Raw genomic sequence first — 24,827 nt, forward strand, 5'->3', positions numbered from 1 at the left:
AAAAAAAAACCCACCACAAAATACCCACAGAATCTGAAAAACACCATGTTCATTTCTTTAACAATTTCTCTTATGTTTTCCCTTCCTATCCTATGGTTTTCTTTCTTTTCTCTTTGTCCTAATTCCTCTTACACAAAATGACTAATGTGTAAACATGTTAAACACAAATGTACATGTAAAATGTTTACTAGCCCATTCTCCACTAAGGGGAACAGGGAAGAAGGGAAGGTGGAAGAAAAGTCTAACACAAATTTTCAAGTGGATGAATGTTGAAAAAAATTTATATCATGTAATTGGAAAAATAAAATAAAATAACAATTAAAAAAACATACCAGAAATAAAAAAAAAAGATATATTAAAACTAAGCTCTTAAGGAGGCAAGTATCTGGTTAAACCAAGTGAAGAAAATGAATCTTGGGTCAAAGAAACTAGATTGAAATCCTTCCCCTACCACTATAGATATCACTTCTATGACTTTGGACAGAAAATGTTCACCTCTCCAGACCCCAGATTCCTCATCTGTAAAATGAGAAGACCATACACTCACTGGGCTGTAAATGCTATTCCATCTTCAAATCTATCATTCTATGGTGAACTTCCCCAGGCTGACCCAATTTAATATGCAGTTTAATTCCATTTGCTTAATAAATTAGTAATACCTATCTTTAGTGGAAGACATATGTGAATTAGAGCTGTTGGAAACCTTATTTCAAGATAGATTCTTGCCAGAGATGGACCCTCACTTCTGCCTCTGGAACCATATTGTTCTCTCCAGTGTCACCTCCCTTCAAAACTCTTTCAGTTGTTAGGGTCTACTCTCCCCACAGGTCCTTGCCTTTAAAAAATACGTATCTCCTTATTTTTGTACATGTTGTCATGACCCTATTAGAATAAAAATAGTGGACAGGGACTGTTCCATGTTTATCCTTGTATTTCCAAAGCCTAGCACAGTATCTGGCATATAAATGAAACCGGTTAAGTTGACTATAATTATTTAAGTTAAAGAATAATTGTATAACATTTTTGGTATCATGCAGTAGATGTTCAATAAATGCTTGATGATTTGAACTGAATTATATAAAAGTTTCCCTTTTTAAAGGTATAAGGAATTTTATTGTTTAGGATTTTAAGGAATTTAAGAATTTAAGAAATTTATGGATGAGTATCTAGAATGATCCCCCACATAGAGTAAGTGCTTCATGGCATCACCTCCCGGATGTCGTGGTTTTCTTTGAAAATGAAGGACAAAAAAAGCATTATTATAAATGCATATTTAGTCAAAACAGAATTATTTAGAAGTTACCCTTTTTAGATTCTAAATTTAAGAAATAATTGTACAAGATCTTGAGGATCGAGTACAGTACCTGACATATAAGAATAATTCATGCTTGATGAATTGAATTAAAAACTATATGATTCCAAGCGTACAAAGCTTACCAACTGTGTGTTGTGACTTCTGATGTCTGTGAGAGTTTTGCTGCCCACTCTCCACCGTTTATGTTCCTATCATCATCATATCCATAAGCTAAATAAATAGGAGCCCATGTAGCTCAACTATGTGTGAGAAACCACATGAGCACAAGAAGGAAGAAGCACTTGGTACATTGGTTCAAGTCTTTGTGACCCAATGTCTATTTTCTCTGGGATTTCCACTTCATTCTTCTTCCCATATGATTACCTGCTGCCCTGGTCTTGGGAAGAACCCTAATTTGCATCATGTATTCATAAAACCACTTGGTACTTTTGGGACCACCTATCACAAAAAAAAGACATTCTCCTGCTGGTGGGTGTATCTGATTATTTGTCTTCTGTCTTTTGTTTCTTTGTACAGACTTCTCTCTTTTCCCCATCTCTCCTGTAAAACTGCTTCCAAGATTTAATAAGACCAAGACCTCAGGGGATGAAACTTGGTTGTTCCAGAAGGACCTTTGTCAGGGAGAGAAATCTAGCTCAATGAAAACCATTCCCTGTGGTTTCTGTCCTGGATAGGTTGTGTTCACCCACCATCTTAAATCAGAGTCTTGCTCTAAAGCTTTTCCATTGTTTTCCTGTGAAAGGGAGACTTTTGGGAACAGATCAACATCATACTGACTCCTGCCACTGTTTCTTTGAGTAAGTCATTCATTCTTATCTTGAGCCCTCATTATTTTGCTTATCTCTTTTCTTTTTGATCTGAGAAAACAGTCCCTTTCCTCCACAAGAAAGATGTGTGTGTGTGTTTATATGATTATGTGTTTTATGTGTGTATTTGTTGATGTGATTATATAATCCTGAGCTGGGTTGGGTCTCAGTAATGTTTTTCTAAGTGTTATTCAAACAAGGATAAAATCATGGATGGGAAGGTTTAGAAACTAAAGGAGTTTTTGGTAGTAGGGGTAGTAGATGCAGCCTCTCATTGAAGTGCCAAAATGGTGTAAAAAATGAGATGAGGGAGGTCAAATAGAAATTAATCAACATAATTCCCAGAGATCTCAGGAAAAGGGCATTCTGGAGATCGTTTTTATTTTTGCAGTAATCACACTACCTATCAACAAAAGGAAAATGCTTTAGAATAGCTTCTTTCCTTTCCCTCAGTGGCTATTAAACAGGATCCCATTTGAATGGGCAATTTGAAAAAATAATAAACTCTCTTGAATTTCTTTCCCTCAGATTATGTTTAGATGGATTATTTGTTGTTCATCAATCCCACAGTCAAACCATCTGAATTGTTCTCTTCCTTTCCCTCTCCAGCAGACTTGAGCTACAAGGATGTCTTTCAGATTTGGACAACATCTCATCAAGCCTTCAGTGGTGTTTTTGAGGACAGAATTGTCATTTGCTCTCGTAAACAGGAAGCCAGTGGTACCAGGACGTATCCTTTTTTGATAAATCCCTCAAAGCTGACAGACCCAAAGAACCCAAGAGTGGCCTCTGGTGGTCTTCCAACAAAAGGTAAGGATGGCATTTTTCTTTCCCTTGGAGGAAACCAGGTAAGATGTTATTCATATTTATTCTGAAATCAGTCACTGAAACCAGGAACATGGTTGAGCAGTGTTGCAGAACTTCTGAGAGTAGTTGCTTAGCAACTGTGACCTTCGAGGGAAATTTTCTACTGACCGTTTCACTCATCAGATGTATAAATAAACAGGTGCTTCTACAAGTTATCTGTGTAACTTAGGCTTTAAATTTCTCCACTGTGCTGGAAAATCAATGATTTTCTTATGATACCTTCATACTTTTAATTACTAGTTTCAGGGTGAATTCAATGTGTGTTTTAAGAGTTAGGCGGCAAGATGGTGGCAAAATGTGTGATTATTTTTGAGTCAATTTCATTTTTTTATATTTCTACTTGTTTATGCAGAAGGGGATCAAGAAAGTATTTTTTTGAAAAAAAATTCCTGTAGATGGAAAAGAAAAAAGGGAGCTATTTCTAATTCTGATTTGAAAAGGAAAGATATTAGTGGAAATAAAATCTGTTTCTGGATGCCCATCACTGGAATTCTCATTGGTAGAAATGTTTTCTTTCCATCTACCTGTTACTGACATCCTTTACTTCCTCTGACTTTGGTAGGAACCATTGCAGTGGGATTTAGGGAGTTAGCAAAAAAAAAAAAATCTCAGGGTTTATTTTTATTTTGTCAGATGTATTGCTAAGTAAAGATTTGCCCGTGCATTTTATACTCACTCCCTAGATACACATTTCCTTCTATCAACCTGGCTAAGTAGGGAGAGAGGGAAGAAAGTGTGATAATGTACAAAATTCATATTGCAATGTAAATGCTCATCTATAATCTACATGTATGATCTTTACTTAGAAATTAACCTTAAAGAGAAGGATTCCTTCTTACTTTGCACTGATTGAGATGCTATAAATATGGTTAATATGATTATTGCTGAGTGAGATGTTTATGAATCCTCTATCTAGACTATTTCCTTATTTTTCATTCAAAAAAAAAGAAGCAAAGAGACTTAAAGGCACACCATTCTCCTCTTTGAAATCAATATCTTAGAAGTAAGACACACCCAAATGAGATTTCTAGATTGTACCCTAATTAAACTGCTTGAGGATTGTAAGTAGAAACTTTTAGAACAGTAGCTAAGAACAGTAATGATGTCATAATAGATGTTCAGTTTATTATCAGAAAAGAAACTTGGGACTGTATTGTAAAACTGTTGGGGAAAATGAAATTAGATGACTGATCATATTTTGATGTTTGTTGAGTCATTTTTCAATCATGTTCAATTCTTCATGACCCCTTTTGGAGTTTTCTTGGAAAAATAATAGAGTGGTTTGCTATTTTCATTTTATAGATGAGTAAACTAAGGCAAAAAAAAGGTTCAGTGACTTGCCGAAGGAAACACAGATACTAAGTTAAATTTTCCTGATTCCAAGCCCAATGCTCTATCTCCTGCTCTACCTGGCTGTCCTGATCCTATTTTTAATAAAATTAAAGATTTTAGTTAATTCCCTGATAAAGTCATCTTTTCTGTGTTTGGGGAGGAAAGGGGAGGATGACAGAAAATTGATTCCATTTTTAGACCATTCTAAGGGCCCAGGAAGAAGTTTATGGCATTAATTCTAATCAATCTGAAACTCACTTCCAGAGAGTAAACTTTCTTGATGGTAAAAAAATCACATATTTTTTCATGCAGAATTTGAAACTTGAATGAATCTATAAATTCATTGATTTTTCATGTTGATGGATTAGGTCACACCTTCTTATTCTGCCTGTCCACTTGCCACTATAAATCCTTTGCAAGGGTCCACTTGACTGTGGATTTTTCTTCAGATTTCTTAACTTCTTTCATTGATCTCCAATGGAGTCTTCATTTGGGAATTTTTTTGTCACTCTTTTTTTTTGTTGTTCTTCTCTGGTACTATGACACAGTCTACCATGTAGATAGACTCTTAGAGGCCTAGAAGACAGGAAATATTTTGAGAGTGCAGGATCTCAAATATGCTGCTATTTTCCAGGGAAACTGCTAAACCTCTTATAGGGTTGTATTTTCCCTATATTCTATTTGTCCTTTGGTTATTCTTGGTGCAGCTATCATTGGTGTTAGTGGGGACACCATTCAGTATTTATTATTTCCCAGAGCTTTATCATGAAATATGAATATATGACATTGTTTCTCCTTTCTTCTCCTACTATCTTCTACTCTAAAATAAGAAATCCTGTGTTTTGAGTTAGCTATGTTCTGGTCTATCAAATTCTTGAGTATCCTTCATTAATCTTGGAAATGTTCATTCTTATTTACTAAAAAAATGTGTTAAACTTGTCCAGAGTTAAGCAGTACTTACAAAGTTAATTAGAATTTAGCTTTTTTACCCTTCTATTAGAAATGCCTCATCACTTAGAATGAGGTTGCTTTATATGGGGGCTGTAAGGGTCTTTCAGAGAGGATTATAGGATTAGGACATTTAGGGATACCTCAGTGATCCACCTAGCCCTGGTCCCCCATTTCATAGATGAGGAAACTGAGCCTTAGAAAAGGGAAATGACTTGCCCAGATTGACAGAGACTATAAGACCAAAACCACACATAACTGAGGAAGAATTTGAACTCAGGACCTCCAATTCCAAATCCAGAGTTTTTGCCACAACACCAGAGAGGAAAATGAAAAGAAAGAAAGAAAAGTGAACTCTATCACTGATTAGCTATTTGACCTTGAAGAAGTCATGTACTTTCTTTAGGCCTCAGTTTAAGGAGAGGGAAGGAGTCACACCAAATGACTTATTTTTTAAAAATTTTATTTATTTAAGGCAATGACAATAAGTGACTTGACCAAGGTCACACAGCTAGGCAATTATTAAGTGTCTGATACCAAATGGCTTCTAAGAATCAATTCTAAGATTGCAACCATGTGATCTATATTATCAATACTAATTGTAGTGAGAAAGAAGGAAGAAAACATCAAATGTTTCCTTGATTTCCTCTTTTATTCCCTTAAAACTGCCTGCTATTGGGAAAAACAAATATGGGGATGGAAATATCTGAATAAAGGATTTATTATATATATAAGGTATCCTTTTTAACTCTGTCACATTAAGAATTATTATCTTTCATGTCACTTAGGGTTGGTTCATAGCCAATTAGACCTGAACACTCTACCATCTTTTCCTTTTAGGTCATCTCTCAAGCTCTTCTTACTATTATTTAATCTTCCTTTTCACTTTTTCCCCATTAGATGCAGGTTGATTTCTGAAAATGGGGAATAGATTTTATTGTAAAACATGGTCACTGGTGTTCTAGGGTAGTGATATACACACAGTTGTGGTTTTTCTTTTCTTTTTTTTATTAGTTTAAATGTTTAAATAGATGAAGAAAAGCCAACTGCTTTCCTTTGACTTATCTCCATAAAAAAAAAAAACAACTGAGAAACAATGTTTATACCCCAGTACAAATTTCAACATCTTGCTTATTATACACTCCCTTCATATAAAAGATCTGGCAAGAAACTTTCAAGTTATTAAAGTGATTCTATCTATTTTCATTTTGTTATAAACCTTTGACATTCTTTTTTCCTTAGGAACAATTTTTGTTTTGAATTTAAAAAAAGAAAATATTTATACTTGTGAATTCAGGAGTCAGATTGGTTTAAATGCCCTTTCACAGGCTTAACTGATTTCTCACTATGTAGACTATAAGGAACCTTGGGATGGGAATTGTGAATAAGGAGATATAAACCTTATTGCTTGGGATTGAGGAGATTCTAGATTGTGGAGTGGAATCTGCTTTCTCTAGTTAGGGATGAAATAAACATTCCCCTAATTTTCAGCTTAAAGAGAGAAGACAAACACTTTTATTTTCACAGTGATTTCAACATACCTTAAATAAAAGTGAGTTCAAAGACTTGGGGGGGGGAAATATCACATATATGTTTAGAAGAGATGCTAAAATCCAACAAATGACTGTCCACAGGGAGAAGTTAATGGTTATTGGCAACAAATGTCACATACTGGACTCAAATTCTTCTCTGTTGAAATTATTTTCCTGGCTAGGAAGAGCTGTCAGAAAGGGAAGGATGTGGTTGGTCTTTGCTTATGAATCCTTGCCAGAAGCTTTGGTAATCTTTTATAAGAATTACAGAAATAATTTCAGTGATTCTTTAGAAGATGGGCTTGCATCTTGACCCTTTTATTCAATTTTTAAAAATCCATTATTTTATCTGTCTACATAACTGTTCTCCAAACAGGAAGGAACTATAGTAGGGTTGTGAGTTGCCTCAAGACTATTTCTCCATGAACTATTCCATAGAGATGAAGAGAATGAAATGACTATAATGGAACATATATTAAGCTCCTACTGTGTATGCCATACTGTTGTAACTACTGTGAACACAGAGACCAAGATATGATGTAATTACTGGGCTTAATCAATAGTTAAAGGAATGGAAATAAAATATCAGTGATGAGGATCATATTAATGATTTAATGTCTATCACCATAGCAGCAACTAATATTCATTTAACACTTTAAGATTTGCAAAGTAGCAAAAATAAAAAAAAACTAAAAAAAATTTGCAAAGTCATTTATATACCTTATCTTGTTTAATCCTAACAACTCTGTCCATAAATACTCTGGAGAAAGATAGAAGCTTATGGTGGACAGGAACTATTTCATCTTTGATTTGATCTCTCTAGTCCCTATTATAACACCTAATGCTTAGGAGATAAAAAGCTTGTGGAATGAATCCTCATTTTTACAAATGAGAAAACTGAGGCGGTCACGTACCTAATAAATTTCCAAGACTGGACTCAAATTGAGGATGTCTTCTGATCCAAAGAACACTTGCTAGTTTTGCCCTTCCCCTTTTGGTAAAGACTTGTGAATTTATAACTATATCTATGTTATACCTATATCACCCATGTCTACATCTGCCTTCATATGGATATAGTCACTAGAAATATTTATATCTATGTCTATATGTCTATCATATTCATCCATAGCTATATCCTCTATAGCTATCTTTTCATCTATGTCATTATCTATATATGTATGTAAATATACATATAAATCCAGTGAAAATATCTCTGTGGATACACACTAAACACATGGTAGCATGGAGAGAATGACATATATTATAAGCTTTGATGTATAGGATGTCATATGCACGTGCCACCATACATGTTACATGTGAGTATGCATGTCTAAATATAAACATGTGTGCTCATGTGCTCATGCTTATCTAGATATGGGTATAGGTAAATGTATATATATATATATTTTTAATATCTCTCTTTACAACCCCACTCCCCCCCTTTGTTTTTGCTGACCCTTCTCAACATTGAAATCATCCGTTGCAGCAAAGAAGAATGGTTCCACTGTAATGCTTTGGCATGAGTTCCCTCTTCTAACAGTATAAACAGCAATCTGTGGGGTCCTCATAGTACCCAGCCCCCTGTCCTGGAAGGAGAAGTGAGAACTGTTTTATATTCTCCTCTCTGGGTAGGGTCTCTGTGTGGGGAGACCTTGCCTAGACTAATCTGGCTATTCAAGTTCAGAACTGGACCAAAATCAAACACTCACGGACCATCGGAAAGTCACCGCTTAACAAAGGTTTATTAACTGAGGGTATGGAAAGGATATACCTTCAACAAGGGTAAGGCATTGATTGAATTGAAGTCTCTGCTGCTGCTCAGAAGTATGTTCCAAGTTTAAATGGCCTCTTTCTACTTTGACACTAAGGGATTATAGATGTCAATAGTCTAAGTCCCCTCTTAGTTTCCTGGAACAATTAAATCTTAGGGATGGTTTCGCTACCTCTTAAGGGGGAAACAAGTACAAGAACAAAAACAAAACTTCAGGAACCACCTAAACAAATAAAAACTCCCAAAAAGCTAGTCTAGCCTGAGTAAGATAAAGGTTGCTTCTGTAATGGGGGATAATATTGGTTTCCAAATTACTCAGATCTGGGCTTCTTTTAATGATTTTTTTCCCCCATTAACTTTGAAGTAGTCCTAGAGTTAGCATGGTGTAGTGAATCTCACCCTGGGCAAGTTACTTAATCTCTCTGTCCCTAAGATCTGCAAAATTGAGGGGGGAGGGGGGAATCAATGGCTTCTACAATCCTTCCAGTTCTAAATTGATGATCCTACATTTTTTGGTCCTTCTTAATTTCCTCTGCTTCTTACCATATAAGGCTTCCTCTTTTTCTATGATTTTTCCCATTTGCCATTTCTTAATACATTGCAATGTGACCCTGTCACTTTCTCTATCTGTGGGTTTTATCATTTTATTATTTCCTATCACTCAGTCACCGAGATTTCTTTTAAGGGCCTACAATGGAGCAGGAACTCTGCTAAGTTCTAGAGTGGCGCCCCATCACCTTGATGGGGATCCAGGAGATGCTTTAGGAGCATCACAGTTCTTGTTCTCCAAACATCCATTTGAGCTTCACCTTCCCCCTCAGAGAACACTTTGTAAACTGTAAACAAGGTTTAAAGCAAATTGGATGGGCTTTGTTCTCCAAGGTACCACTCTTTAGAGAGAAGCATCAGAATGACTTTCATCCATTCATGTATGATTACCGGAAGACATTTTTCATAATGCTCTGGTGAGACAATCTCTTTCCAAGAGCTTACATCACCTTGGAGTTTAACAGGAAACTATTTCTGTAAACTCAGGGAAGTCTAGTCTCCCTCTATGTTCTAAATAAATTTAAACAAGTATTTTTTAACAAATCTCTTCTCCCTCGTCCTTGTCTTTGCATTATCCTATGTTCTGGCTTTCATCTTGGGTTAAGCATGAAAAATGGATTTGAACATTAGCAGAATCCATTTGGGGACCAGGGCTTTTATTGTAAATAAAATTATTCATTTGTTATGTCCTATTGCTATTCAGAATCCCATAAAGAGCCCAGGCATAAGGGGGTCCACAGGCAACATTTATAAACTGATTGAATGTAGCTCGTAATGACAGAGACAAACCCTGCTGGCTGCCTTTACTGCATTGTACAAATCATTCTTTTTCAGCAGTTTATCAACTCAGTTATTAAAAGGAGCAGAAATTTCCCAACTAGGACGATGAGCAGCATCTTATCCAACCCAAACCAAGGCATGGCAATTTGCTCAGGACAAGCTATAGAGCAGAGCTGTGAAAAATTAAGAAAAAGACCCTCCTATTGAGTTGGGAACAAGATAGCTTTGATTTTAGCTTGCAATACTGGTCTATTATGAATAATTCTATCTTGCAGTTTTAAAGAGCCATTCAGCCTCCCCAGGTTGTAGGCATGATTGTCCCCTTTTTTACAGATGAGCTCTTTACAGCCACTCTCTTCCCCTTTTAAAGGTTTAAATACTCCCTCACAATCTCCCACAGCTTGCATGTGAGGCAAGAATCAAGTCACCATAAGGATGGAAGAAGTGACAAATAGATGGCCACAGTGCAGTCAGAACCAGATTAAAAAGTAATTGAGGAGCATTTAACAAAATAAATTTAAACCAAAGAGTATTGGCCATAACCTAATATAAGCCAACCAAATAAACAAAACAACTAAAATACAATAAAACATAGATCATATTACATTTTAAAACTTTTAGCATGTAGCTGGCCTCGGTTTCTATTTGAATTTTACATCATTGCTGTAGTAGGTAGGAGACTTGACGTGGAGTAAGAAAGACCCAAATTCAAAACATGCCTCAAATATTTACTAGCTGTCTGAGACTGGACAAATGATTTAACTTAAGACAATTTAATCTGTTAAACAAAGTGATTGAATCACATGACCTTTAAGAAATTTTCTGCCTTTTATCCTTTACTTATCTTTTTTTGGGGGGGGGAGACTCAATTAGAGTTAAGTGACTTGCTCAGGGTCACATAACTAGTAAGTGTCTCCGAGACTAGATTTAAACTCAGGTCCTCTTGACTTCAGGGCTAGGTCTCTATTCACTGTACCTCCTAGCTGCCCCCACCTTCCATTCTCTGAGCCTCTCTGATCCATACCTACATGCTCCAAGTCTAACCTTAGCAGGAGAATAGTAGAGACATCTCAAACTGGCTTTTGAAAGCTGATGGTTAATTTTTCAGTGGGAACACTTATACCTAAAAAATCAACAAATGTAAATCAGTTCTTGATTGATCATTATTTTATTTGTTTCAACTTAAGAAAGTAACAGGAAATTTCATAATAATTAATAAATTTCTTTAATATGTATCTTGCATACATTTTTTACAGACAGACAGTTGTTAAACATTTACCAACATATTCATGAGCATTATCCAATTATTATATCATGATGGATGCTTTTGGGTGAATAGCAAGTGATTGTCGATGTTTCATGTAAAATTTTGGCATCATAAATTATAGATGTTAAGGCTTTCTTTTCAATTATATTTATACCCTGAATGATTTTGGGCAAAGCACATTGGACCACAGTTTTCCTGCCAGCACAATGAAGGAATTGACTAAATAAACATCAGTGTTCCTTCACCTTTGAAATTTATGCTTCAATAATTGCGTTCAAATCTTTAATCTTCTATGTAGTGAATTTGTTACCTTATTCCTTAACCAACTTGGTCCTCCGTTTCATCATTTACAAAATGGTGGAGGTTGGGATGGGGAGGTTGGATTAGGTTGCCTCTGAGGTCCATCCAGTTATAGATCAAGATCCTCTGTGTTTCTGTGAAGAGTCATTCTCTATTTGCGACAGAAAAGATGTCCAGAGTGTTTATAGTGATTGCCATCCTGGAGATGTCAGAGAAAAAAATGCTTTTTTATTCATGCAGTAAAAATCAGAAACACTTATTATTTCCGGAGAAGGTCGTAAGTTAGTGCATCCAATCAAGCCAGCCTTTAATTGTTCAGGAAGCTTCCTGGACTGAAGTTATTAGTGTGATGAAAACCAGTTTCTTTCTTTCTTTTTTTTTTTATAGTTCTCCTTCCTCATTCCAGGATAAAAGTTAGTAATAGAATATGGTTTTGGTTTTATATTTCTGAAAACGACTTTGCATTTTTTCTGAAGCTCATGGATTTCTTATATTTATATTATGGCATCTTGTTCTTTATGAATTCCAGGCTTCATTGATAAATATTAGACAAATGGTAGTCTCTACCACTTTTTCAATGTTTTAATAATAATAACTGGCATTTCTATAGCCTTTTTATAGTTAGTAAAGAAAGCACTTTGCAAATATCTCATTTGATCCTCATAATAAGCCTGGGAAGCAGACACCCTAAGTATTCCCATTATACAGTTGAGGAGACTAAGGCATACAGAAGTTAAGGGATTTGTTCAGGATCACAGCTAGTAGAGTCCATAATGTGAATTTACATACTCAAACCTTTCTGAATTCAGGTCTTAGGCTCTAGCTACTACACCATCTGACTTTCTTTAGCAATATTTTAGAGTTGTATGTTCCATTAACACAAGAAGATTATAGATTTAGGACTGGAAAGAATATCACAAGTCATCAGATTCAACTCCTTTACTTTACAAATGAGGAAAACTGAGACCCAGAAAAATGAAGTTATTTGCTTGGGGTTACTCAGATTGTTCAGTCATATTCAGTTATTCTTTGTGACCCTATTTGGGATTTTCTTGACAAAGACACTGAAGTGGTTTGCCATTTTCTTCTCCAATTCATTTTAGAAATGAGGAAACTGAGTGAAGTGACTTGCCTGAGGTTAAACAACTAATAAGTATCTGAGTTTGGATTTGATCTCAAGAAGATGAGTTTTCTTGACTTTTGACCTGGTCCTCCATCCACTATACCACCTAGCAGCCCCAGGTAATGCAGGTAGCAAAAAATATATCTTAGATCTGAATTCAGGTCCTCTGACTAAAGCCAGATGTTTGATCTCTTCATTATTGATATTCCTGTCATTGGTACAGACTGTGACTTATGGGTTTTGAAAACATGTTGGGGTGCTGTTTACCTCTTATCCATGTTTTCCCATAAATCTTCTAGGCTGGAGTCTTTCCTCTAGGTCTCTTAACGTTTAACCAGTGACTCACTTTACCCAAACATCTACATCTTGATCTCTAACTGTCCTACCATGTTTTATGCTTTATAATATAATTATTTATCAGCATTTAAAATATGGGTCTGTGACTGAACCCCTTCATCTGACCTAGATTTCATCTTTTTTTTCTTTTCATTTCTTGAGAGGAAGAGTTAAACAATATGACCACGAACACTTTCTATAGTCCTTAAAGATGATGATTTTCATAGTATATGAAGTAGGTAGTCTTTATAATAGTTCATAACTGGACAACGAGGGTATCATCCAGATGGGAGGTTTAAGGGCAGAGTTTTAGTCCCACTTAAAATTGTAATTATGCAAAGCAAAAATCCAGAGCAGGGCAAATCAACCTGTGTTCCATCAGGAAACTTGGGCTAACCCAAATTAACCTTAAGTAAAGAAGGAACAAAGTATGGTATTTTGGTGTCACTAGGTACTTCATTACCCCCAATAACATTCTAAGAAATGAGTATATGTCCAGCTTTTCCTGTCACCATCATGTCTGAGTAGATCTTGCCTCCGATGGATGATTTAATAGCTGAGGAAGACCATCCACCAATCCAGGTAGGGTTTCTAGGGCTTGGGGTGCAAGTTGATCCCTGGATGATTGGCAGCTATCTAGCTGGATGCCTCCAGGACAGGGGTTCCCATCCTATGCCACATACTATCCAAGATGTCAAAAGCTTGTCAAGAGGGAATGAAATACTTCGTAAATAGCTAAATTACACTATAGAAATGAATTAATCTCTTAGGACAAACTCTAAAATTTATTTCTTTTCATAATAAATGTATAACAAAAGCAAAGGGATAAAGAAAAGAAAAAGTATGTGAATTCCCACACCAATAAATTGATTGTAAGCTCCCAGAAGGCAGGGGGTGTTTTTAATTTTGTCAACATGACAGAGTTTACAGCACATATTAAATATTGTATTGCATGAATGAATGTTTATCAGATTAGTATAGTAAAAAAAAACCTAAATTCAGATCCCATATATTGATTTGATTTATTTTAGCTAATTAACCCTGAATTATGTTGCCTTAGGTAAGCACCATTCCTTATGTATTAAAACTGCCACTCTAATGTCTTAGACTCATTAACTGGTCCCTCCCTTTGCTTCCACTCTCATGTACTGACCAGAGAAAGGAATATGACAGTCTGTGTTCAGTGAAAGGACACTAGGTTTGGGATTCAAGCCAGAAGACTCACTTGCATTTGGTCTTGACATCTCACCAACTATGTAACCTTGGACAAACTGCTTTTTCTTTGCATCCTCGAGGCTTAGTCCAAGGCTTGGCCAAGAAGAAGTATTTCACAAGAGGCTCTTGACCCAATGAGGGAGATGTATTTCTTCTTTTGTAAGATGGAGATTCCAATTTTAAAACCAAGGTTAGGCAGGTAGGACTTTGTAAATTGTGAGGTTATATTAAAGTGACTTGGAATGATGAGATTTCAGAGATTAAAAAGGTCCTTGGATGTCATCCGATTCAAATGCCTCATTTTGCCTCCTCAAATAGACCTCAAAAAGCTGATTGACTTGTTCACATAACACAATTATTGGGTAACTGGAATTTGATTCCCCCGACAGCCAGGCTCACGATTCTAGGCAGCACAGCCCCTGTTGTTATTATTCTCAATAATAAGCAATTAACTTAGTCTCAGCATTCTGCAAATACCTACCGAGCATCTATTTTTCTCCCAACTCTGAATCAGGAACTGTGAGGGATGGGCAAAATAGAAGTCATAATTCCTGACTTTAAGGAATTTACAGTTTGGTTTTTAATGAAGGTCCTTCACTTTATAATGTAAAGGTGATGTTCAGATTATAAATTAAACTACTTAGTGATCTGTGCAAAAAACAATTCTTAAAAATATAAGATAATGAGGGTGGAAAAGTCAAAAAAAGAATTAAGAATTAAGGGTTGATTGTACAGGAAGAATTTGTGTGACTGACTCTGGGAAAATCCCTCTAAATCCAGTCCAACGAGTAGCAAAAATGGTAATCACTAATTTTTAGAAAGTGTTTTAAGATTTATAGACTACTTGATTCATATTATCTCAGTTATTCTCACAACAGTTCTGTTAAGGGCTATCATTTCCATTTACAGATGAGGAAACTGAGACCCACAGAGATTCAACTACTTCATAACTAAAAAAAGTAGCAGACCAAGAATTTGGAAAGACTACTGGAAAAGTCCTTCTGGACCTTGGTTTCCTCATTTATAAAAAGTATGTGTTTCTTCATCTGCACAATTGGCCAATAAGCATTTTCTAAACATCTATTCTAAGTCAAGCATTGGCAATACAAAGAAAGGTAAAACAATTCCTGCTCTCAGGGAGCTTCTACTCTAATAGGGGAAAATATTTAAAATGAATGTGTTGAGTTAGCTACTCTTAAGGATCTTTTCCAGCTCTGAACCCCTTGTCCTGTAATCCTTCATTCAAAAATACCCCAAGTAAGAGAAGTTATGCTAGGAAACACAATAAGTCACTCTTCCAGGTATCATATCACCTGTTGGCAATTCCTAATCCTATACTGGATCTTATTCTCCAGGGAGTTTGGAAAGAGTTTTCCTCCTTCCTGGCTAATTTTTTGTCAAGCTTCCCTCTGATCATTCTGAATTATTCCAGTCTGATAAATGCTAACCGCTGTTCACTACAGAGCAGACTTGCCTTTGACCTGTTCTTCATCAGGAGTTGGGTGTGCAGGTACGCCCTCCTAGCTAGGAGAGGCTGGTCCTGATGTCACTAGCCTTGTACGGTACTCCAAAACTGAATGCAATTAGGAGCAATGAATGGAGTACATCATTATTCATAAGAAATGTCACATAATTAGCTCAAATAATGCAAAGTATATTCTGAATTTCAATTTGAAATGAAAATAGATTTGTTTCCATATCAGCAGGCAGCTAATGTTTATCCTATATTTTTATCCACATTTCAAAACTGTTAGGTTCTATTGAGTGTGCATGGATCTTCTGAAACTCACTTGGTGAAGTTGGCTTGAATAAACCTCTTATTTATGAAGTGTTTGCTTCAAAATATATTGATTCATGAAACCTAATGAATTTAATGAGGAGGCAGTAGGATATAGTGAATAGTGGGTCCTTTCTTGGAGTTAGAAGAGCTGATTTGAAATCCTGACTCTGACATATACTGGACACCTAATTCTGGAGAAGCAGCAGCAGCAGCAGCAGTGGCAATGGCAACAACAAAATAATAATAATAATAATAATGATGATGATGATGATGATGATACCACCTTCTATTTAAGGGAAGCTAGGTGGAACAGTGGAATGGGGATAGAGGGCCAGGTCTGGAGTCAGGGAGATTCATCCTCCTGATCTCAAACTCTTACTGGCTGTAAGACCCTGGGCAAGTCACTTAACCCCTGTTGGCCTCAGTTTCCTCATCTATAAAATGAACTACTCCAATTTCCCAAGAAAACCCCAGCCAGGAAAAGGCGGGGAGGGATGTCACAAGAGTTGGACACAATTAAAAATGACTGAGAAGTTATAATAGGAAACTACTGATTTATTTATATAGTGTTTTGATGTTTATAAAATATTTTGCATGTTATCTTATTTGGTTTTGATGGCGAACCCATAAAGTACTACTCTTAGTTTATTTTACAGATGAGGAAATTGAAGCAACTTTCTTAGGACCACACAAGTATGAAGTACTGGAGAAAGTATTTCAACTCGAATCTTCCTGACTCCATATCTAGTACTTTGTCTACTTCACTACCCAGATACTTTCCTTATTCTTAATCCCTTTGATCACCACCTTTCAGAGTAAGATCAGCCTTTGGAATTTCTGGTAACCCAAAGATTAAGGCCATCCTCCATGGCAAATTCTAATGAAATCTAGCTTTGCTGGAAGCAAAGGACAATATATGGTAGATTGAATTCAAGAGGAGTTAATTCCTTCATACCCATTATCTCATTTTTATCTCTTCTCATAGATTCAGAAATGATTGTGGCTATAAAAAGATCTTTTCCTTTTTTTAAAAAAAATATGTATTTTTAACATTCATTTAAAAAATTTTTTTGAATTCCAAATTCCCTCCCCTGTCGATCAAAAAATCAAGCAATATAATATCAGGTGTACATGCGGAAATCATGCAGATCATAGTCCCATATTAACCATCTTGCAAAAACCATAAAAAGCAAGAAAAATAAAGTAAGTGAAAAAATTATACTTCAATTTGTACTCAGTGTTCATCAGTTCTCTGGAGGTGGAGAGCATTTTTCATCATGAGTCATCTTTTCCTTTTCATGATGTATTTTCATTTCAAGAGATTGATTTGGGGCTGAAAATTATCAATTTGGTGCTAACAACTTAAAAGTAAATTGTGATAACCTTTCACCAATTCAATTAATATGACTGATTTGTTTTAATAGTTGTTAACTGAGATCTGTCAGAATAAAATAAATCAGTAAGAATTAGTCTAGTATTTTTAAATGATAATATTGGGTTTCCTGTTATATATTTCATTTACTGAAAGATTAAAAAATTGGTTAGCAAATTCCCTCTACTTCCACCCAACTATTTAAGGATCAATTGTCTTTAGATGAGTTTTCTTTTTTCATCTATCCAAAGCAGTAAAAGCATTATTACAGATTACTACCAAAAAGTTTTCATGGCCCATCTTTCTTTTCTTTTCTTTTTTTAAATTTCATGAGCTCTTACAGAGTGGGAAATGATCAGACACCATGTTGCATGGCAATTGGTGTCTTGATTGCCTTGAGTTCATTTACATTTTGAAAAAGAATATAAAAAAAATCTTCTGAAACTCCCCAAAATTCCAAATTGCTATGCAAATGAAGGAATTAAGAATAGGGTAGGAGTCCAAATTTTCTAACTCATTCTTTCTCTGTGCATATCATATTCCCCCATTCCAATTTTCTTAATCTCTTACTTAGGGAAAAAGGAGAGGGGGCATAGACATCATGATTAAAAAGAGGTTAGTTGAGAACTGGTGTTATCTTACTTTTCCATCTCTATCTTCAGCACAGTCCTTTATTGATAATAATGCTTAATAGTCACCTTTTATTCATTTATTCATTTTCATGTTTAATCTATAGTTACATCCACTAAAGCCCATCAAATTTCTGGTCATTTCTGGGACTTTAGTGGCCACTCTGTTGGCCAAATAACCCATCTGTTGTCTGCATTCTGTCTTTTTTGTTCCATGATTATCTTCTTTGCATGAAAGACTATCATTGATTCATCTTTTACCAGGTAATCTCTATGACTTTAAAGTCCTAATCCAATCTTTCTTTATTTTGTGGGGGTTAATTGAGACTGCTTAGTACTATTGCTTAAGAATGGATTTGGTTATGGGGAGAGGAATCTAAATATTTGTAGTATGGGGAAAGGATGAAAAAAAAAAGATGGATTGGTTGTGTGGTGAGAGAAAGTGATAACCAATGCTCCACTGGTATCCAAAGGGACAGCAACAGAAATTAGTAGACACCTTCAATACTTTATGAGTAATCATGGGGGAAGCTGAGAAAAAAATTATGGAAGTAAAGGGAAGGATTTTTGCAAAATGACCATGCATCGATGAGTTGCAATTTTCATATTTGGAAGGAGCATCTGTATTGTTGGACTCACCCACCCATGTTACCATTTGGGTATTCAATATGGTGGCATTTAGGGAAAGCAAGTTCCAAGAAAAAAGCCGTTTACTTTTTCTTAGCTCATTATTTTTCTCCCCAATCTTAACCCTCTTCAGAACTTCCCACTAAAGCCAAGGGTATCATTATAGTTTTTCAGCCAGAGGACCATGGTATCCATCTCATAATGGAGATCTTCTCAGGTTCCATCTTCCATCCGGTTCCGTCAATATTGGTTCCACTCAATTATTGAAGGTCTCAAAATGTTTCCTTTTTCAGTCATATATCACTTTGTTGATATTTCTTCCTCCAGTTCTCCATCAATTAGTTGGCAAATATGTTACATAAAATATCTATGTGTTGGTCACTTTGCTAAATCGCAGGAATACAAAGAAAGACAGAGTCCCTGCTTCCAGAATAAGAGAACAAGAGACAGAACAAGAGAGACAGGAGGAACATCTGGTTTTTTTGTTCTGTTTTGCTGGGGACATTTTAAATCTCTGGGGCCGAAAGTGTTGCTCACCACAGTTCAGGTAGCAGGAGGACAGTTTTGCAAGCCCCCACAAAATCCAACTAATTAGCAATTAGCTGAGTGGGAGGAATCTAATGAGAAATCTTTGCTTAATTTGAGCTTCCCTAGTATGACCCTCATTCAGCAAAACAAAAGAATTCATGGCTGCTTGAGCTTTAGAAAGAAGAAAGGCTGAAGTGGAGGAGAGCTTATCATTGAAATATTAACTTTCTAAACTAATCTAAGCTCCTCTTCCACCAGTCAGCCCTGGAGATAAGAGAAGGACCAAGTAGCCTCTACTGGTCACTTTTTAGTAGAGTAGAAGGTGGAGATAGGGGATTGTTCCTGCTACTTGATTGACATCCTATAACAATTTTGGAAGATAATGGGTGTTTATGAAGAGTAGTAGCAGGAACAAGGCGAGAGAGAGAGAGAGAGAGAGAGAGAGAGAGAGAGAGAGAGAGAGAGAGAGAGAGAGAGAGAGAGAGAGAGTCTTTCACAACTAATCAGTTGGGACAGTGGGATCTCCTTGAGGTCAAGGAATGACTTATTTGTGGTTCCTTATCCATACAATTAAATCTCCCACTTTTGCAGACTGTATCTCTACATCCCCCCCCCCCTTCAACCTTGCCCCAGCCTCTAAGAGAAAAAGCTTTAGAACTTTGTGCTCCCCTCTCTAGCCCTTCAGTCAGAGGGAGAGGAGGCTGAGGAGAGCCTTGGGAAGGGGACAAAAGTCCAGAGCTGAGCTGAGCTAAACATGATGAGGAGTCTCAGGTGATAGATTGTCCTGGTCAGGGTCTTCTGGACCCCTGAAGTCATACCCAGTGAATGGAGCTGTATCCTCCCAAGCTCAGACCAGGAAACACCTCCCACCCCAGGGCTTTCCTGGTCCTCCAAATGGCTGCTTTCTCCCCCTTCAGTTACCATCATTATTTAGGGTTCCCTAAGGTTAAAAGTGCTGACTTGCAAAGATGGACGGTTCATTCCTCCTCCTGTCTCCAAGAGAAAGTCATCTCCTAGGGAAAGGGGCTGTGTTTATTTTTGGATCCCCAGGACCTTGCTAATAGTAGATCCTTACTAAATGTTAGCTGAAAGATTGATGAAAATTGTGTTTCCTGTCTTTTTCTTTCTTCTTTTTTTATTTCTCGTTCTCCCTCTTTTCTTCTTTTTTCCCTTTCCTTTTTCTTTCTCCCTTTTCCCTTCTCTGCCTTCTTTGTTTCTATCTTTCTTTTTTCTTTCTTTTTTCCCCCCTCTCCCTCCCTTACTCCCTCCATTCCTTCCTTCCTTCCTCTCCTTCCCTTTCCTTCCCTTCCCTTTCCTTCCCTTCCCCTTCCCCTTCTTCTTCCCCTTCCCCTTCCCCTTTCCCTTTTACCTTCCTTTACCCTTTTTTTCTTTCCTTCCATTCTATCATTTTTTTCTTTTATGTATATGCCTTCCCAGTGCCATATGCAAAGCCAAGGATTTTAATAATATTTGACAAACTGAATTAAAATTTCCTTGCTCTCCCTTATCCTCAATTATTCTCTTCTGCAAAATAAGGAAAAACAATACTTGCTACAAAACTAAATAGTTTTATGTACAGTTGGTTGACCTTGGAGTTGAGAAGTCCCGGGTGACTCTTGTCTCTGACACAGACTAGCTGGGTAGCCATGGGACACCTTGCCTTCATTGCAGCAGGGAACAATAGAAATTTCAGAGATATTGCTGATCTCTAGAAATGGAAGGAGTTTCCATACCATGAGTTAGACACAAAGATGAAATCAAGTCAAAACCAAAAAAATACTTTCAACACCCACCTCTTTCTCTGGTGAGAAATGTTCTTATTTTATTGGATTTTTTTTGCAAGGCAGTGGGGTTAAATGACTTGCCCAAGGTCTCACAGCTAAGTAAGTATCAAGTGTCTGAGGTCAAATTTGAGCTCAGGTCCTCCTGATTCCAGGGCTGGTGCTCTATCCACTGTGCCACCTAGCTTCCCCAGAGAAATATTCTCTATAAGCCATAAAATAATATAGAAATGTATCATTTTAAAATGAGAGCAGCAACCATTTCTAAGATTATATAATTATCATAATGATTTATTATATCTTATTTGTTCCTGGTCTATGATTTCCACCATGTGTCTGCAACTGGTGTGGAAATTGCTTCCTTGGGTAGTATTCTATAAATTAGATTATGGAGAATTCTGGAGCATTGAGAAATTAATTGAATTGCTTGATGTCAAGTGTATATTGCAGAGGCAGGATTTGAACCCAGATCTTTAACAAATCATTTATTAAAGTTTAGGTTTTATTTATTATGTTTTTTGCCATGAGTCAGACACTGTGCTCAGGCCTGGGGATGCAGTACAAAGAACTAAATAATCTCTTCTCTTGAGCAGTTTAACGTTCTCTTGGGAAAGACAAGAATCTGTGAAAGTACATGCAAAATGAGAATAATAAATATGAATAAAAACCAGGCAGTTGGACAGAGATCAGGAGTTGTTGAGATCAGGAAAGATTTTTAGTGTGGGGTACAATTTCGGTTGCATTTTGAAGGAACAAAGGAATTCTGAGGAGATGGTAAGTAGGCAGTGTATCATGGACATAGGGAATAACCAATGCCGAGACACTGTGCAAGAAGATGATTGGAATCACGAGGCAGGAGAATGTGAGAAGCATACAAGTCTGGGAAGATTAGCTCGATGTCTCTGATACCTGTGCTGGCTCTTCACCAAACTATGCCATGATGCTTCTCATAATTCATTATAATGACTTGAGCTATGTGCCTCATATAATCAGATGAACTCTTTATTTAGTTGTACTGTGGATGTAGAAATATCATTGACTCAGGGCCCTAACATCTGAACCCATGACCCAGAGACTGGGAACATGAGAAAAAGCCTTATTTTCTATGGGATGGCAAACAAGGGAAGCCAAGATGGTGGAGTAAAGGGAGTATTTTTGCCACACTCTCTCCATATTCCTCTAAACAACTTTGAAAACATATCATGCTAAATTATGACCAAAATAACCAACCAAAAGTCATAATGAGTCATTTTACTAGCCAGGTGCAGCTTAGGAAGCTAGAAAGAAAAGGATGGGGCTGCTAGATTGGGGGCTCTCTGGGGGCAGGTATGGCAGAAGTGGTACCACTTTGGGGCCTTGGAGGCGGTAGAGACAGCAACAGTAGAGACCCCAGGAGTAGTCCTTAGTATTCAGGGACAGTCAGGGAATTGAACAGCTGGTCAGAAAGAGATTCTGGGGGGACCCCATGCTAGCTTTGGGCATAGGAACACCATTTGGACAACTTCATTACATAGTTCCAGGGCAGAGAGGAATGATTGTGTTCATGAAGATTAGGGACCCTACATTGCTAAAGATCACAATGTAGACCTGATGGTCAGTGATCAGACTTCATTTTTATTCATAAACAAAATTTATAAATTTATAATAAATATGATATAATATATAATAAAAATATAATGTAATAAATATAATAAAAAATTCTAAATCCCCAAAACTGGTTGAGTAAACAATGAGACATGAAAATTAGAAGATGAGACTAGTCTTTCCATTGTCTCCCAAGGAGAATAGATTCCATCTCTAAAATAAAGTCCAAAATCAAGAAATAGATTGAAAAAATAAACACACACACACACACACACACACACACACACACACACACACACAAAACCTAATCATGAAAATCTACTATGGTGACAGAAAAGATCAAGATAGAAACTCAGAAGCCAATAATAAATAAATACCTATAAGCAAATGCTCCAAGAGATATGCAGATTAGACACAAGCCCAACAAGAATTACTAGAAAAGTTTTAAAAAAATGAATTTTAAAAATCAAGTAAGAACAATGGGGGGGGATGAGAAGGGAAAGGATAGCCATGCAAGAAAAAAAATATGAAAAGAAGAGTTAATAGCTTGGTAAAAGAGGTACAAAAAATCCTGAAGAAAATAGCTACTTAAAATTAGAATTGTTGGGGCAGCTAGGTGGTGCAGTGGATGGAGCACCGGACCTGGAGTCAGGAGGACCTAAGCTCAAATCCGACCTCAGACACTTAATAATAATTACCTAGCTGTGTGGCCCTGGGCAAGCCACTTAACCCCATTTGCCTTGCAAAAACCTAAAAAAAAAAATAGAATTGTTCATGAGACAACCAGGGGATAGTAACATAGCAAATGAAAGAACTAGGTAACAATTTTCAAATACTCAATTGAAAATGATAATAGGAATAGCAATTGAGGATTTAAATTAAAAACTTACAAATATGTGGAAATTCAACAAATTTCAAAAAGCTTTTTCTTTCTCAGTGGGCAGAATTTTTTTTTAAAAAAAAGTCTTAAATGTTTTAGTGTCTTTTAGAACCTAGGTAAGAGTAGATGTGTTAACAGTCCCCACTTTCATTCATGGTTTTGAGTTCCTGGCCATAGTGGTTTTCAGTCAGCCCCTCAGGGGGTTTAGATTAGTCTGGATGCTCTACTCTCATTAACTGTAATGGCAGTGACTATACACTTTTCCTTCCCTGCATACGGTATTGAAAAATGACCCTCTCACACCCTTTTTACTGTATTTTTCTTTGAACTAATTTTTATGGATTTTTTGAGAAAGTGAAAACATTTTAATGAAGTCCTCAGGGCAAGAAGATGGCCCCACCATGCGGGAACAAGCTGCAAATATGTGTATAGGGTCCCCTGACAGATAAATGCCAGGAATTTCCACACATGTGGTGGCTTTCTTCTTGGCTTACATAGCTTACATTTCCTAGTGTAAAATAAATAATTGGGCATTTCAGCATCTTTCCTCAAGCTGGCCAAACTCAGGGCTCTGTTTGTGGTAGACATCCATTAACTTAACCAATGTCAAGGTATAAAAGCTGTCTTGAAAAGGAAAAAGATTAAAAAAAAGTTTAAACTTATTAAGGTAACTACATAATTTGGGGAAAATTTTTTTTCTGATTTGATTTACAGAATTCAATGTTTTTTTTAAATTCCAAAGTGCCTTCTGAGTTGTGAAAGGACAAAATAAACTGCAATGACTTCTTGATGCTAAATATGTCATATCCTAATTTGAATTTGGAATTTCATAATAATATCTATGATAGATGATGGCCTCTTTGAGAATAGGGCTTTATATACGTATTCCCAGGCTCCAGCACATAGTAGGTGCTTTCTCTTTTATAATTTGATTTTATTTCCCTGCTTTCCCCCCTCATTCATGAAACATGCCATGAGATAATGAAAGTAAAAAAGATTTATTCCAGAAATAGTACCTCATGATCCATATCAGCATGAATTTATAAAGATGCCAGTGAACGGACTTTTAATCTCAAGGATAAAATCCTCACGAGGACTTTCTTGATCGCTTCACTTGATGATGTTCCCCTCTCCAATTATTCTAAATTTGCTCTGTACATACTTTGCATTAACCTAGCTCTATGGATTCCCCTCCACTCCCTGCTCCTAATAGGATTTGAGTTCTCTAAGAGCAGAAACTGTTTTTCCATCACCTGATACAGTGGCAGGCTTATAGTTGGTGTTTAATAAATACTTTTTGAATTGCATTGAGTTTTCAGATTAGCAGTTTATTTTGAATGGCTCAGAAGATATCCTTGGCTATTGTGTCCCATTCCCTGAAGACTGATAAACAGCAAAGAGATTTTCCATGTTCTTAGCATAGGACAGTGGAAAAAAGTGTTGAATTTAGAGTTTGTGGGTCTGAATTTTCCATTATTACCTGTGGAACTTCAGGCAAGTTACTG

The 24,827-nt window shown here is 36.4% G+C and overlaps 1 protein-coding gene across 4 annotated transcripts in view; it reads left to right on the top strand.

Annotated features, from left to right (window-relative positions):
• Window positions 1–24,827, top strand: part of FHIT (fragile histidine triad diadenosine triphosphatase) — an 896,014-nt gene that overhangs the window by 22,873 nt on the left and 848,314 nt on the right. For 2 of the 4 annotated variants that reach the window (XR_012471039.1, XM_074198843.1), the window contains exon 1: window positions 2,363–2,851. Coding sequence is in view for 3 of the 4 variants with exons in the window: in XM_074198843.1 (XP_074054944.1) it covers window positions 2,749–2,851 (103 nt within the window). In the remaining variant the exon portion in view is untranslated. Of the gene's footprint in view, window positions 1–2,362; window positions 2,852–24,827 lie in introns of those variants that run through there. The other 2 variants (XM_074198842.1, XM_074198841.1) reach the window with 2 other exon arrangements.

The sequence above is a fragment of the Macrotis lagotis genome, chromosome 8 (assembly GCF_037893015.1).
Source record: "Macrotis lagotis isolate mMagLag1 chromosome 8, bilby.v1.9.chrom.fasta, whole genome shotgun sequence".
In the NCBI taxonomy this organism is placed as follows: domain Eukaryota; kingdom Metazoa; phylum Chordata; class Mammalia; order Peramelemorphia; family Peramelidae; genus Macrotis; species Macrotis lagotis.